This window comes from Solea senegalensis, linkage group LG4 (genome assembly GCF_019176455.1).
Source record: "Solea senegalensis isolate Sse05_10M linkage group LG4, IFAPA_SoseM_1, whole genome shotgun sequence".
NCBI lineage: Eukaryota > Metazoa > Chordata > Actinopteri > Pleuronectiformes > Soleidae > Solea > Solea senegalensis.
In genome coordinates, this window is record NC_058024.1 from 24,998,035 (window position 1) to 25,014,145 (window position 16,111).

The window sequence follows — 16,111 nt, forward strand, 5'->3', positions numbered from 1 at the left end:
TCTCTTTCTCTCTCCGCTGAGACTCAAGCAAGCAAATATTTTCCAGTACATTTCAAGTAGGCTAAATATCAACCTAATTATTATTAAAAGGTAATAAAGAGCAGGTTGTTTTAAATGGCAGCGAAAAATCTCTCCGAAGACACGGCTAATGAATCCCTGTGATGACTGTGTGTGTGTGTGTGTGTGTGTGTGTGTGTGTGACCTTTACACGAGGATCCTAATGAGGAGAACGTCGCGTGACTCACTTCCTGAATACACCGAGGGTTAGTGGAAATGTCACAGTCAGTCCAGTTTCCTGTAATAACTGTGTGTGTGTCAGAGTTTGACGGCTTCACTAAAAACATCGTGAAGAAAAAGTAAAGTCGTAAACTTCCACACAACAAAACCTAACATCACAGTCAAAGAACAGCTGAATAAAAACTACAAGTGAAATTTGGTCTCTTTTCCACTACATTTGTGGATACACTGTGCTCAACATTTCTATTTCCAGTGGTTGTTGTTGTTTGAACGTGCTGGAAAAACAACAACAACAACAACAACAACAACAACAAAACAGTTGTCACTAAGTGACAAAGTTACCTTTTACTTCACTCCCTCATTTAAACTCAACAGCAAACATTCATGACCAATAAACTGTTAATAAAAATGAATGCAGTTCACTCTTCTGTCGTACTTTAGTGTTTATTTTCCTCATCTTTCAAACCCAATAACACGCTGCTGCCTCATATGGACTCATATCGACTACTGAGCCAGGAATCAAACCCACAACCTTCCAGTTGAAAGACAACTCACTTTACCACTGAGCTACACCGCCCATTTTCACATGTCAGTGTGTGTACATGCAGGTTAAAAGACAATAATTCTGTTTTCTTAATATCATGTGAACACGTCAAACTTCCACGCGTCTGGACACATTCCTACCAAAGAAGAAGAAGAAGAGAACGATGCTACGTTCCCTGTCCCCTAAAGTCCCCTGTTCTACGGGTTCACGCGCGCACGCACACACACACACACACACACACGCACACGCACGCACGCGCAAATCCAAACCACATAAAGTCGTCCGCGTATGTCGTGTCACTCAGTCGTAAGTCGTCCTGTACTCGACGCTGTGAAAACTGTGAGTGTTTACAGAAATATTGTTAATTATTTTGTATTGAGTGGATATTAAAGTTGACTCTCTTTGTCTTTTAAAAACATTCATTTCAACTTTGAATAAAAATGATTCAAAGTTTTATTTTTCAGGTTGACGCCCTGATCCTGATCCTCATGTGATGATCTACTCATTTTCCATAATATTTAATATTAATATGTATATTATTGTAAAGTACAAGTGTACAAATAATACTGGATTCAATCTGAAGGCGAAAACGTTTTTTTATCTACCGCTCTACTTAAGTTTTATATTTTCTTTTTAAAAAAGCTGCAAGTAAACGTCCAAAAACATCTTAATACAGATTAAGGTGCAGATTACTGTCTGGAGATTTTTAATCAGGCATTTTTTTCTTTTTAGTCAAAGCTTCAAACATCAAAGAATTCAATGAAATTATGTAAATTGAATAGCATATAATTGTGTATAATGAACATTTTATTCCAAAAAAAAAATACAGAATTAAGTTAAATATCCGTGAATGTTGTTTTCGGAAACTTTAGACACGTAAAATGATTTCCTTCAATTCTTGATCCGCTGTAGTGTTGAAATAAATATTTGTAAAATAAAAGCAATTTCTATTTTGAAATAAAAGCCCTTTTTTAACACATTTATTCAGTTTAATTGTAATATAAATCCTGTTTTATTGTCACATCAGAGGAAATTGAACTTCACTCTGAATTTTCAGCCTTTAAACTTGAGACTTCCATATTTTCTGAACCACAGACTCGAGCTCGTGCATCATGTACTTGGTCTCCATATTATTTTGTATTTTTTTGTCATCACATTTTCTCGTTTGTTAGAAACCGTCGCAGGATGAACGCGTCGTCCACCAACGTGACCGTGGTCATCGAGTATCGAGACTCGTTCGCCAAAGCCTTGACCAAGAACGTGATCGTCGTGGTTCTGAGCATCTCCATCAACTACATCAACGCCGGCCTCATTCACACCTTCTGCAAACACCAGGTGACCTCACACGTTCATGCCACACTCAGGATGAGAGATGAGATTTTTTGTATACCGATATAATCCTTTTTTTAATGTGTATATAAGTCACGGAGGTATAGCAGCTTATTCAGTTCCTGTTTTTGTCATTATTCATACATCATATACTGTATGTGAAAGGACATTTTTAAAGCCAATGAGTCTTCCTCCTACGGTGGCCTGACAGGGGTAAAACAGGATGATGGTCAGCGTCAATTAAAAGAGCAAATCTGGACTTTTAATTTGATTTTTTTTTCAAATACTGTACAGTACAACTGGTTTACTCATGTCTGATTAATAATTCTCTGAAACATCGCTGCGAGGAGATGTGCTTTCAAACGTGTACACAGAGTGTTTTATTTTGAAAACCGGATTTGAAATCTGACTTCATCACAGGCTTTTTACCCTTTAAAATTCCAACTAAAAACAAAATGTCACCATTAGACGAGTGTCACAAACAAGTCTTTATGATTTCAGTTTTCCTTCATGAACAAACGTGTTATTCCTCCAGATCTTCTACACAAATCCTCGATATGTGTTGTTCTTTCACCTGGTGGTCAACGACATGATCCAAGTGACGCTGACCGTCATCCTGTTCATCGTCAGCTATACCGTCTACAAGTTCAGCGTCTCCATCTGCTGCACCTTCATCCTGATCGCTCTGTTTGCCACTGAAAACACTCCTCTGAACCTGGCCTGCATGGCGGTGGAGTGCTACATCGCCATCTGCTTCCCCCTCCGCCATGTGCAGGTCTGCACTGTCAGGAGAACCTGGATGATGATCGGTTTGATCTGGGCGACCAGCATGTTGTCCGTGCTCCCTGACCTCTTCATCACCTTGGCCACGGAGCCTCTGGACTTCTTCCACTCGCGAGTGTTCTGCCTCCGAGAAACCGCGTTTAGAAACCCCCACATCCTTAAGAAGAGGGACATCACGTACATCATGTACCTGGTGATGGTTTGGCTCGTCATCTTTTACACCTACTTCAGGATTCTGTTTACAGCAACGTCAGCGAGTAAGGACGCGAAGAAAGCCAGAAACACGATCGTCCTCCACGGGTTTCAGGTGCTGCTGTGCATGACAACATACGCAGAACCTCTGCTGAAGAACGCTCTGCTGCTGTGGTTCCCCAAGAACTACACGGACTCTCTCTTTGCCATGTACGTCATAATACAGATGCTGCCGCGATCCATCAGTCCGATCATCTACGGCGTGCGAGACAAAACGTTCAGGGGGTATCTGAAAAGGTACATTCTGTGTAAAGTCAGCACTTCTTAAGGCAAAGGTCTGCTCTGCAGAGCTCCCCCTACTGTTTAGGAGTACATATCGGTTTATAGCAAAACCCCTGTTTAACTCTTGTTCTCTACTCAACATCCATGACAGTGACTGTAATCATGTACATCAACATATGGCGCTTTTCCACTACACAGTTTCAGCATGACTCTACTTGACTCTAGTTTTTTTTTACTTTTCCATCAGTGATAGTACCTGGTTTTTTTTTTAGTACCTGCTCTGACGAGGTTCCAAGTGAACTGAGCTGATACTAAAACGCAGTAGTGTACCGTGGGGTTTCAGTCAGGGTAAAAAACAGTAAAAAAAACAAAACAAAACACTATTATTCACTATAATCACGAGACAGTTGAGCTGCAACAACCATAGCACACACCACTGCACATCTATAGGCTACTGCATCATTACCACCACATCTTCCATATTCCATCATATGACACAAAAACAAGCTTCCACATAAGCATAGGTGTCAGCTACGCGGGGAACACGTACCCGGCACTATTTATGACCAACAGTTTTGTCCTCACCACTTCTAAAAAATGTTATAAATTCATCATTAACACTCGAACTACCGGAAATGATGTACCTCTTCGGTGTAGGTCTTCCTCTTGAAATAATTTCCTTCTTTTCACAAAAAATAACCATATACTTTCTGGAAATATAATCATAACATACTGAAAAAATATAGATATATTATTATTATTATTATTATCATTATTAATAACTATATTAATAATAATAATAATAATGATAATAATAATAATAATAATAATAATGAGAAGAAGAAGAAGAAGAAGAAAAGCCAACAATGCTGAACTGTAGATCAGTTAAAAAGACTTAAAAATCCTGAAAACGTTAACGTTAATCTCCAACATTTAGAAAAGGAAATGTCTAAAATGTCAATATTTAACAGAGGAGTCTGGTATATTTAGCGTGTCAGACGGAGTCTGTGCTCCGGTCATGCAGGAAGTACTGAACGATTCTGTAAAGAACAACTTTTTTTTTTTTTAAATCAACTGATTCTATTGATTGAGTTACACACAAAACTATTTCCTGTTTGTATGTTGTTGTGTTGTCTGGTTCTCAGCTGACATACCTGGTTAAATACAGGTTAAATAAAAGTAAGTAAATAATACGACACCACTGTAAACATCCATCCAACCACTGAGCGGTGCCCGGGGAGCAAATGGGGGTTGGGGCTTGCTCAGGGGTACCCCAGCCCTTTTTTGATCTGGTGAGGACTCGAACCACTAACCCTCCATTTTAATTAAGCTAAAACCATTGTTTTTCTGTTCATATTTTAAGACTAAGCACACTGCTGTGCGTGACCCTGCTCTTCTCTCCTTTGAAGATGCAAATCCAAGCATGACTTAACAAATTCAAGTGTGGTATAAAATTAAAACAGAACTATTGTGCTATTGTGAAGTACTACACACAGCATTTCAAAAATACAGTGCTTAACAAATGTAATTCACCTTTTCCTCCCTCTTGCACTTTCTCTCCCCATTTTTCCTTTCACCCCAACCTGTCTTGGCACATCTTTGTGTCTGGTTCTGTCAGAGATTTCTTCTTCTGTTAAAGGTTTTTTCTCTCCACTGATGCCTAGTGTTTGCTCATCGCGTGAACTGTTGGCTTTCTCTGCTCCCTATAATGTTGTCTACGCACAGAGCCTTGAGACAATGTGTGTTGTGATTCGGTGCTATACAAATAAAATTGAATTGAATTGAATTGTTCCTTATCATACCCAAATATCAGTCAGAAATCAATCAAGCATAACATTCAACCATTAAAACAATTAAAATAAATTGAAAATGTTAGCATTAAAAATATACGTTCAGTTATAGAGAGCTTCTACATACTACTGGTGTATTAACCATTACAGAAACATAAACATATTATGATTTTGATCATTACCAATGCTGTGAATTCAGGGCAGCTGTGGCATAAACCTTACATTAGGTGGTGCTCTAATACATTTGTGAAGCACAAACAGTTGTTTGTTTCAGCTTCAGTAACAATGTTAACTTACAAGACTTACGGCAGACGGTTTACAAAAAAACAAAAAACAAAAACACATGTTCTGTGACGTAACTGTTACTGCTGACGTTTGCTCTCAACATCATATCATTACATGTTCCATATATAAAAGATATAAAGTTTGTGTTGTTGTCCTGGTCTAAAGACGTCAGCTCAGGTAAGGGACAGCTGCTGTATCTGCTTTCTGTTGTGTTGACCTGGTGTGTGCTGGTGTGTAAAGTCTGAGTGTGAATGAAGGCGTTGCATTTTTTTCTTAAATAAATAAAGACCAGACAAACAACAGATCAGGTTAAATAAAATAGTAAAAAGCAATAAATATGTAATTAAAAGAAGGTATTCTATAAATATGTTTTAAGAAGTGATTTAAAACAATTGGCATTGAGCGATTATTATTTATTTATCATCCACTTGTTACAAACGAGGTTTAAAGTCACTAAAACATTATTTTTAGTTAATATTTAGTTCATTATTTAAATACTGTATATAATATAGACATAAAATGTAGACTGGAGAGACAAAAGATTAGTTTTGTTCAATGACTGGGGACTGAAGTTAAGACATTATTTTTGTATGATTTGTGATTAAACTCTTATATTTTTATCATATCAAGAGGAAGAAGGAAAACTGGTTAAACATAATTATGGGCAAAAAAAACCTTCAACTCTTGATGTAGAGCCAGAATCAGAATCCTTTTCCTCGGTCACAAAAACTGTCCTGAAATACTTCTGAACATTGATAATAAGTAGGTGATTGTCCAAGTGGAGATAATGTAGTATATCATCAAAAGTAATCTGCATTCACCAACTTCAACTGCCTTTTTCTTTAGCTAAACACTTTTTTTAGTGACATCACCATCTGTTCACATGCTCTAAGACCTACTGGTCTGTTTTAGGCAATAATTGCTATGAATATTTGTGATAAAGATTGCACGTTGTTGGATTTCTTGCCAATATCAGAAGTGCTTGGACCAATAACCGACACATTTACATGATATTTTTCGTATTCATGTAGCAGCAGATGGCGATTTTCATTTCCTTCATTGTACAAAATAAATAAAACATTGAAAAAATAGTAGTTGTTGAGGGCATTGGCATAAAAATCAAAGACTTTATTCAGCCTATACTGATTTGGTCAAGTCATATCAGGGATCTTGGCGTGTTTTCCGATATCTGATAATACGGGGATCAGCGAATACATGTATTATTAAATACGTTTGTAAGCAATTGATTATTTGGGCCAAACCATCGTATCTTCTTCAGACAAAGTGTCTTCAAACGTCTTCAGTCAGAAACAAAAACCCATTTAATTTTCTTGTGAAGATAAGCAAATCATTTAAGATCAGATTTGTTAAACCACCTGCCGGGTCAGATACTAGTTGCTGCCACTGTGGTAACACTTAGATGATACTGATGCTGATAATATTGTGGATCCCTACTTTTTATCTCTTCCTTTCAGATTTCAGGAAATGAACGCATCGTCTGCCAACATGACCGTGGTTCTTCAGTATCGAGACTCGTTCACTAAAGCCGTGACCAAGAATGTGATTGTCGTGGTTCTTGGTATCTCCATCAACTACATCAACGCAGGCCTCATTCACACCTTCAGGAAACACCAGGTGAGTTTATCCTCTCACAAATTTCCCTGTGTGAATGAAAATCACTGTGTTTGTTGGACAGTGGAAGAGGGCGACAGCCATCGATAGCTTTAAAGTAATAGATGTACGAGGTGCTCACAGCCCTCTGTGCCAAACAGCCTAGGCCCCCAAGTGGGTTTGCCCACAGTTTCCATAGTGCTTCCCTCATGTGGAGGATTAAGCGGTAGAAGATGAGAGCAACATAGCATCAGCTTTGTTGCCTCACAGCAAGAGGGTCAATAGTTCAGATCCCTGTTCCTCCAACAGTCCAGAGACATGTTGATTGGTGATTAGATTAATTGGACACTCTAAATTGACTATGAGAGAGAATGGTTGATTGTCTCTGTGTGTTTGCCCTGTGATGGACTGGTGACCTGTCCAGGGTGTCCCCCACCCCCACCCGTCGCCCAATATCAGCTGGGATTAGCTCCTGCTTCTTCTGCTATGTGGAGGCCAAAAAGGTTGACAACTGATGGATGATGATGTCCGTGTGAATAGGACTGATTGACGATACAAACCCCAACCTCCCTGTCTTATGTCCTGTTCTTCTCATTTCCTACCAGATCTTCTACACGAATCCCCGCTACATCCTTTTCATTCACCTGGTGGTCAACGACATGATCCAAGTGACACTGGCTATCATCCTGTTTGTCATCAGCTACACCATCTACAAACTCAACGTCTCCCTCTGTTGCATTTTCATTCTCCTGACTCTGATCACCACTGAAAACACTCCTCTGAATCTGGCCTGCATGGCGGTGGAGTGCTACATCGCCATCTGCTTCCCCCTCCGCCACGCACAGATCTGCACCGTCAAGAGAACTTGGATGGTGATTGGTTTGATGTGGGCGACAAGCCTGTTGTCAGTTCTTCCTGATCTCTTCATCACCTTGGCCACAGAGCCTCTGGACTTCTTCCATTCCAAAGTGTTCTGTCTCCGGCAAACTGTCTTCCCAAACCCCCTCATTGTCAAGAAGAGGGACGTCACTTATGTTGTGTTTTTAGTGATGGTTTGGCTCGTTATCTTTTACACCTACTTCAGGATTCTGTTCACAGTAAAATCAGCTCGCAAAGATGCTAGCAAAGCCAGAAACACGATCATGCTCCACGGGTTTCAGCTGCTGCTGTGTGTGACAGCATATGTTGGACCACAGTTCAAAAATGCTCTGCTGCTGTGGTTCCCGAAGAACTACACTGACTCCCTCTTTGCCACGTACGTCATAATACAGATGCTGCCGCGATCCATCAGTCCTATAATCTACGGGGTGCGAGACAAAACGTTCAGGTCGTACCTGAAACAGCACCTGATGTGTAAAGTCAGAATATCGTGAAAAAGTTCCTGACAAAATAGCCTGTGATCTCCTCACCTTCACTCCAATAATATGCTATAACAGTCATTCCCAAAGACTGGGTGGAGGTCCACAGGTGGGTCATGGTAAATTATTTATAGAATCCCAGATTTATTATTTTCATGCAACATATGTTGGAAACTATTTGTTTCCCAAATTAAAATTATATCAAGTGTTACAGATATGGCTGTAAATTAGATGATACCATATGCATACATTTGCCCTTGCTTTATACTGTGATACGATTCACAACTGCAATCTTCATGTTTGTACTCCTTGTAGAAATGGTGGGAAACGCTGTGCTGTAACATAAGAGCAGCTGCAGTATTAAAGTGATAGTTTAGTTTTTTTACACTGTGGTTGTAGGAGATACTGGCACATAAAAATGATTTTACTCACTTAACAAACGGCGCACCTAAACCTGCACCTGCTTAAGTCTACAATATTGTAAGTATATGTTTTACAACTTTTACTCACAGAGACACAGGAGCTGCTGGTCCACTGCTGCCTCGTGTGGTCAGTTTGTGTCACTGAGGTAAATCTGAACAAAAGACGTCATAAAACAACACATTTGAACTTTACTGATGGAGGCAGCAGTGGATCAACAACTCCTGTGTGCTGTGACGTTAAATCGCTGGTTTTCTCTATGGTTTTGGTGAGTGGGTCACCCTCTCATACAGCTACAATTCATAAAATCCAAACCTACACTTTTAATTCATTAACGTGAAAAACAGAAACTGACTCCAAGTCTTCATCAGGGATTCAAAGACTTGACACCAAAACATGTTAGAGATTAGTTTTCTGTGCAGTTTCCTTGTGTTTTTTTTTTTTAGGTTGCTAATTGACTCGATCTAATTATATTGAATTATGAAAATAAATGTACTATTTAATTTAAAGACAGCTTTGCATGAAATTTTTTTCTTCTGCCGTTATATTTGTGGTTTTAGATTATTAAAAGGAAGTGATGAGAAATACACAATAAAATCTGTAGTCACTGTGTTTGAGTAATAATACGATAAAACAGTGTAGAAAAAAGCTTAATTACCATAAAACCTAACAATTCTGACATTTTATGAGATGAAATACAACGAATTGCATACCGAAATAAAGGGTGTCTCCAACACTGCCTGTGTGGCTGAGTTTTACTTCAGTATCATGCTTGTGTTTGCACCACAACTGGATGGCGATCAGTCCTGTCACTGTGATGATTGAGGGCACACCTTTTATACTGTTTTCCTATCATGACACCAAAGCATTTGAAAAGCAAAATATGGAAGTATGAGTTTTACACATTAACAAACACATCTGTTGGCTTTCAGCTTAGATGGTAACTCCAACCTAAGCTAACAGCTTTAATTGTATTAGCATGTCACGCAAGAATTGTCACTTTTCCCAATGAGTTTTGGGATAGCCTGATAGCGATTAAAACAGTAGGCTGAATTAGCTGCTACCTTTTTATGTTTATTTTGCACAATGAAGTTGTTTTCAGTGTAACTGAATCATTAGAATCAGTTAATCCAAAATATTAGTTCAGTAATTCAGTTCAGTGGGGTGGAGTGGCTCAGTGGTTAAGACCGGTACCCTGTGTGCAGTGATGGGGACGAGACCGCCTATGCCGAGTCTGAGTCAGGACCGAGTCTTTGAGGAAGCAAGTCCGAGTCGAGACCGAGTCCTTTAGGAGTCGAGACCAAGACCATAAAAACATGTCAGTTTTCATATTTATGATTTAGTATCACCCCAGTTAATAATTAACAGTTAGGCCTACAGACTAAGCGGGATTGGGAATTGTTTAGAGGAGCAGTCTTAACCATCTTAATATGGACTATGCTTTTACTGTCATTTAAAAAATCCCTACCACATGCTTCATCTTCTGCTTCAACAATGCTGCTCTGTCATCAACATGTTAAGCCCACCGTGACTTTTTTAATCATAGTTAGGACATAACATGAACATAAAAAAATGCGTTGGTCTCGAGGACTCGGTCTGAAATTACGAGTCCTTCTCCTCCCACTGTGGTCAAGATCGAGTCTTTGAAGGAACAAGTCCGAGACGAGTCAGAGAAAGCAGAAATTGGTCTCGAGTCAGAGACCGGACTTGAGTACTACATCACTGCCTGTGTGCAAAAGACATCACGGTCGCAATGGTCGCAAGTTCGACTCTACGCCTGACTGATTGTGATCAATTCCATTGTAAGTCACTTTGGATAAAAGCGTCTGCTAAATGACATGTAATGTAATGTACTTCCTCCATGACTGGAGCACAGACTCCGTCTGACACTGGACTGAAATACAGTGGCAGGGTTTGTGATGCTGCTTGCGATCAGAAGTGCTATCGCTAAATACACCAGACTCCTCTGTTAAATATTGAGATTTTAGACATTTCCCTGGTAATTGTTGAAGATTAACCCACATTTTTAGGATTCTCAAGTCTTTTTAACTGATCTACAGTTCAGCATTGTTCAGCAGTTTGACGTCTCTTCCTGTGATGGCACTCAATGACCAATTAGTGGCCCACAGTCTGGTAATGTCATGCATAGTATCGCCTCAGCTCGCTTGGAACTTCGAAGAGCAGGTACTAAAAAAAGTACCTGGTACTATTGCTAGTGGGAATGAAACTTAACCGTGCCAAGGTGAGGCGGGGCGAGTGTCCAAGTTAACTCTTCAGTCTAATTTGACTGGTATCGCACTTTCACGTCAGTAGGAGAAACAAACATCCAAACTTTTAAAATACAGTCAGAGATTTACTGAAGCCATTCTGTTGGTGTTTACGTCCAAATGCATGAACTGAGGTAAGAACTGCCTTCTGTCTTCAAAATCTACAATCCTATTACACCATCACATATTACAGAGACTGTAAGGGTGACTTGTTCACTATTACTCGTGCACAGTTTGCTTTTTCCTGTCGCTGATCTTTACAGTGTTAATTCCGTCATTTGCATTTCTAGAAAAATGTTCCTGGGGTGAAAATCTCACAATTTGAATCTGATTCCTTGATTTATGATTCAATTAAAAATCAGAATTCATAATTTCATACTCAGAATTATGAAATTATTACATTTTTGAATTATGAAATCAGAGTCAAGTGTTCAGCAAGAAGATTAGGGATCTTTTATATTTGTTAGGCAACATAAACACAAGGAAGTACAAAAAAAACAATTTCCCCTTAGGGAAGAATAAAGTATTTCTATTCTATTCTATATGAAAAGTATCCTTCGTATAACCTGAAAACATTATGTGAGGGTATGAAATATCTTGAAATTAAAAAATAGTTACTCATAAATTACTCATAAGAATCACAATTGTTACATAAATCTATTACCAAAGATTAATAGTCACACATTATCATCGAACACACACACTGTGGAACACTAGAGGTACACATTATGATTTTCAACAAAACAAACACCTTTTAAATCTTATTTTATAGACATGCCTTATGTTTTCACATGATGTTTTATCGCTTGTATTACTTTTTTAAATGTCTGATTGTTATTTTTTTTATTTGTACCTACTTTTTTACAACATTTGGTTTTGTGTATTTTGTGACTCTTGTGTTTCTTGTTTTCCTCTTTTGTAAGTCAGTTTGGATATAAGCGTCCGCTAAATGCTTAAATGTAAATGTAAATGTTGTTTCCATCTATGTGTCTATCCTGTAGTTCTGAAACTAACCTTCATTATGTTATATAATTATAAGTTCATGTTATTAGCCCTCCACCACTCTGGGCTTTATCCATAAAATATACTCAGAAAACGGATAAATATGTTGATCAATGTTTATCAAACCTCAAAAAAGAAAACTACTTTAAACAAACCAAAGAATATTTAGCTTATTGTCCTTGAGGAGCAAATAAACCAGAACAGATTTAAGATTACATTGAGCTGAATTCACCGAAGTGGTCTTTATTTCCTAAAAGAAGAGTCTTCCGACTCTACCTCGACTAAGACGACAACAAAAATAAAACAAAACAAAAAAAAACTTGTACATCGCACTTATGTCTAGCGCTTCATAGTTTGATCTACTTGAAGCTCTTACTTACTTCTAGCTCTTATTTGTACCCAAATGTTTAAATGCACTTTTGTAAGTCGCTTTGGATAAAAGCGTCTGCTAAATGACATGTAATGTAATGTAATATAAAAAAAAGAATCATCAAACTGGTCTGCAAATATTTAGTATGTGATTAATAATTATTTGTCACAGCTCTACTGTTATATTTGCTTTGTCTGTAAAAACACGGATTAAACCTGTTTTTAAATATGAAAACAAAAATGCTGATCAGTGTTTCGCAAATCTCAAAATGTCTCAAATGTTTGTCTGAAAATCAAAATGATTCAATTGAATGATTTCTTTGTGTAAAATTCATTCCTCTGAGACTGAAACTGAATTAGAAAAACTATTCAGTTGTCATTTTAAAAAGATACATTTTTCATCACATAATGGCTCAGTTTAAGATGTTCTAGTAAATAATGACTCCACATTATCTTTGTTTCTCTTTTTTAGGTTAAGATCAAAATATGAACTTGTCATCTACCAACACGACTGTGGCAGTTCTGAATCGAGAAACTTTCTCTAAAGCTTTAACAAAGAATGTGATTGTCGTGGTTCTCGGGATTTCAATAAACTACATCAATGTGGGCCTCTTTCACACCTACCTCAAATACCAGGTCGGTAACTGTCATAAATAAATGTTCCCAAATAGTCCAACTTCCTGTCTCCATTTCTGCCATGCCTCCTTCTTTGTCAATGATTGCAACACAACTTTGTTTTGCTTGGCACAAGCACGACTCTACCAAGAGCTGTGTTAGAGTGGCTAAAAAAAAACATATTCTCAGTGCACAACACATGACAGCCCACAGAAAAGCAGCTGAAGGACACCCAAACTGTGAGGAACATGGTCTGATGAAAGCAAAATTTAACAATTTGGAGTCAATTCAAAATGTTATGTCTGTAGAAAACCAGGGACAGCTTTATCACCTGCTCAATAACATCCCAACAGTCAAACATTCTCAGCAGCAGGGCCTGGGAGAGTGAATAGAGCAAATGTACGAGATATAACGTATGAGATATCCTGAATGAAAACCTGTTCCACAGTGCTCAGGACGTCAGACTGGGCCGAAGGTTCACCTTCCAAAATGACACTGACCTGAATACAACAGAATTCTCTGAATGTCCTAGAGTGGCCCAGCCAGAGCCCTGAGTTGAACCCTATCAAACATCTCTGGAGAGACCTGAAAATGACTGTTGACTGATCGGTCCCTATCCACCTTGACCAAGCCTAAGAGTGATCTGAGTGAGCTAAGGTTGTTACATTACATGTCATTTAGCAGATGCTATTATCCAAAGCGACATACAATGGAATCGAGTACAGTCAGCCAAGGGGGGAGTTGAACTTGCAACCATTGCAACCATGACCACGGTCTTAAACACTGAGCCACTCCATCGGTGAGGAGCTGAGAGAGCCAGGTGGAGCCAACTGATCGTTGTCAGAGGGTTTATACCTCCTCTGCCAGTAAGATAACTCATTTCTCTGCTGTGGGCAGGAGGGTCTTGAGGCACAGTTTGCCCATACACTCCTGTACGCGGCTGAGAATCAGCGGCAGGTCAGTGGCTTCTTGGCATTTTAGGGTGATGATAAGGGGGCCACACGATTGGTGTAGTGGTTAGCACTCTTGCCTTTGCAGCAAGAAGACCCAGGTTCAAGCTGCGGTTGGAACAAGGACCTTTCTGCATGGAGTTTGCATGTTCTCCCTGTGTGTGCGTGGGTTTTCTCCGGATTCTCCGGCTTCCTCCCACAGTCCAAAAACATGCAATATGGGGATTAGGTAAATGAATCACTCTAAATTGAACATGTTGTTTGTCTCTATGTGTGTGGCCCTGCGATGGACAGGCGAACTGTCCAGGGTGTCCCCTGCCTATCACCCTATGTCAGCTGAGATTGGCATAGCACAGCACCCCCCGCGACAGTGGAGGATAAAGTGGTAGATAATGGATAGATGAATGGATCCTCGGCTAAATGTGCTAGTTCACCGCTCTGGAGTTCATTTGCAAGCATTTTAGACCACATCCACACCGACCCAAACAAACCAGATCAGGGGCATAAATGCCCCAGGTTTCAAACTGACTGGTGTAAGCAAAGCTGGTGCGAACACTTAACACTTAGACAGAGCATTTAGATGTCAGAGGTTACAACTTTATATCTATTACTGATCAATACATGTCATCATTTAATTAATGTAACCTGTTTTCTTTCACCCCCCTGCATATTCTTTTGACCAGACAGATCTTCTACATGAATCCCCGCTACATCCTTTTCATTCACCTGGTGGTCAACGACATGACCCAAGTGATGCTGACCATCATCCTGTTCATCATCAGCTACACCATCTACAAACTCCACGTCTCCATTTGTTGCATTTTAGTTCTCCTGGCTCTGTTCACCACTGAAAACACTCCTCTGAATCTGGCGTGCATGGCGGTGGAGTGCTACATCGCCATCTGCTTCCCCCTTCGTCATGTGCAGATCTGCACAATCAAGAGAACTAGGATGGTGATTGGTTTAATCTGGGCGACCAGCATGTTGTCAGTTCTCCCTGATCTCTTCATCACCTTGGCCACAGAGCCTCTGGACTTCTTCCATTCCAGAGTGCTCTGTCTGCGGCAAACCGCTTTCCCTCACCCCCTCATTGTCAAGAAGAGGGACATCACTTATGCTGTGTTTTTAGTGATGGTTTGGCTCATCATCTTTTACACCTACTTCAGGATTCTGTTCATGGCTAAAGCAGCTAGTCAAGATGCTAGGAAAGCCAGAAACACCATCATTCTTCATGGGTTTCAGTTGGTGTTGTGTATGACAACATATGTAGCTCCTTCTTTATTAAGTGTTCTGCAGCAGTGGTTCCCTAAGAATTACACAGACTCACTTTTTGCTTACTATATTATTGTACAAATCTTGCCAAGATCCATTAGTCCGATCATCTATGGCGTACGAGACAAGACTTTCAGGAGGTATCTGAAACGGCACCTGATGTGTAAGATGTAAGAAAGTTTGTGCATCAAGTTACAAGAAAATTGTCATCACTTGACATCGATAGAACACTGTTGACCCTCTTTTATCGTTCTTTTAGTGAATCTATTTTATCATTAAGTCTGGTGTATTGGTTGAGCAACTGAACAACAAAATGAAGCATTTGTGCGTCGGTGAAGGTTCTCAGTCATCCAGGTCATAATGTCCTTCAGTAGTTTGGTGTGGGCGACTGGACTTGCTTGAGTTAAGTTGAAAACATTTTACCTCTCATCCAAGAGGCTTCTTCAGTTCTGGATATCTAGTGGGAATAACCAGGTATTTAACCTCTGAAGACTTGGACTTCACTGTTGTTGTAAGCAAACACATAGCAACAACAACAGTGAAGTTCAACACCCAGAGAATTGTAGATTCTGCCTCTCAGATGACCTCTTGAGTTCACACCTTGACATTCTCAGGTGAACCAACAACTTCAAACTGGGAGGGGTGAATGATCTGCATTGTTCAACTTAACAACTCTCTCGAACAGTATCAGCCTCAGAGGCTAAATACCTAGTTCTTCCCAATAGATAGTAGGCGAAACATATTCAACTAAACTCAAGCAAGTCCAGTCGCCCACAGCTAACGACTGAAGAACAATTAAATGTAT

At 39.4% G+C, this 16,111-nt stretch overlaps 3 protein-coding genes across 5 annotated transcripts; all 3 read left to right on the forward strand.

Annotated features, from left to right (window-relative positions):
* Positions 1-1,091: 1,091 nt before the first annotated feature.
* On the forward strand, positions 1,092-3,637 carry LOC122768210 (odorant receptor 131-2-like). 2 transcript variants are annotated; one of them, XM_044024035.1, is made up of 3 exons: positions 1,092-1,120; positions 1,954-2,116; positions 2,646-3,637. In XM_044024035.1, the coding sequence occupies exons 2-3, from the start codon at positions 1,967-1,969 to the stop codon at positions 3,411-3,413; spliced, it is 918 nt and encodes a 305-aa protein (XP_043879970.1). In that variant the 5' UTR covers positions 1,092-1,120; positions 1,954-1,966; the 3' UTR covers positions 3,414-3,637. The 2 variants fall into 2 exon arrangements, with proteins under 2 accessions (XP_043879970.1, XP_043879971.1); XM_044024036.1 differs by lacking the exon at positions 1,092-1,120 and having other exon boundaries at positions 1,948-2,116.
* Positions 3,638-5,593: 1,956 nt separating this feature from the next.
* Positions 5,594-8,965, forward strand: LOC122768209 (odorant receptor 131-2-like). Its single transcript, XM_044024033.1, has 3 exons — positions 5,594-5,619; positions 6,918-7,077; positions 7,659-8,965. The coding sequence occupies exons 2-3, from the start codon at positions 6,928-6,930 to the stop codon at positions 8,424-8,426; spliced, it is 918 nt and encodes a 305-aa protein (XP_043879968.1). The 5' UTR covers positions 5,594-5,619; positions 6,918-6,927; the 3' UTR covers positions 8,427-8,965.
* A 2,177-nt stretch (positions 8,966-11,142) lies between these two features.
* Positions 11,143-15,689, forward strand: LOC122768211 (odorant receptor 131-2-like). Of its 2 annotated transcripts, XM_044024037.1 has the most exons (3): positions 11,143-11,232; positions 12,942-13,105; positions 14,722-15,689. In XM_044024037.1, the coding sequence occupies exons 2-3, from the start codon at positions 12,956-12,958 to the stop codon at positions 15,478-15,480; spliced, it is 909 nt and encodes a 302-aa protein (XP_043879972.1). In that variant the 5' UTR covers positions 11,143-11,232; positions 12,942-12,955; the 3' UTR covers positions 15,481-15,689. The 2 variants fall into 2 exon arrangements, with proteins under 2 accessions (XP_043879972.1, XP_043879973.1); XM_044024038.1 differs by lacking the exon at positions 11,143-11,232 and having other exon boundaries at positions 13,004-13,105; positions 14,718-15,689.
* Positions 15,690-16,111: the final 422 nt, after the last annotated feature.

What these genes read in the sequence shown, in the direction of transcription:
- LOC122768209 (XM_044024033.1), top strand. Translation starts at nt 6,928, where the DNA reads ATGAACGCATCGTCTGCCAACATGACCGTGGTTCTTCAGTATCGAGAC. An exon ending in ACACCTTCAGGAAACACCAG is followed by an intron (nt 7,078 to 7,658) that starts GTGAGTTTATCC and finishes ATTTCCTACCAG; the next exon opens with ATCTTCTACACGAATCCCCG.
- LOC122768211 (XM_044024037.1), top strand. Translation starts at nt 12,956, where the DNA reads ATGAACTTGTCATCTACCAACACGACTGTGGCAGTTCTGAATCGAGAA. An exon ending in ACACCTACCTCAAATACCAG is followed by an intron (nt 13,106 to 14,721) that starts GTCGGTAACTGT and finishes TTGACCAGACAG; the next exon opens with ATCTTCTACATGAATCCCCG.
- LOC122768210 (XM_044024035.1), top strand. Translation starts at nt 1,967, where the DNA reads ATGAACGCGTCGTCCACCAACGTGACCGTGGTCATCGAGTATCGAGAC. An exon ending in ACACCTTCTGCAAACACCAG is followed by an intron (nt 2,117 to 2,645) that starts GTGACCTCACAC and finishes TTATTCCTCCAG; the next exon opens with ATCTTCTACACAAATCCTCG.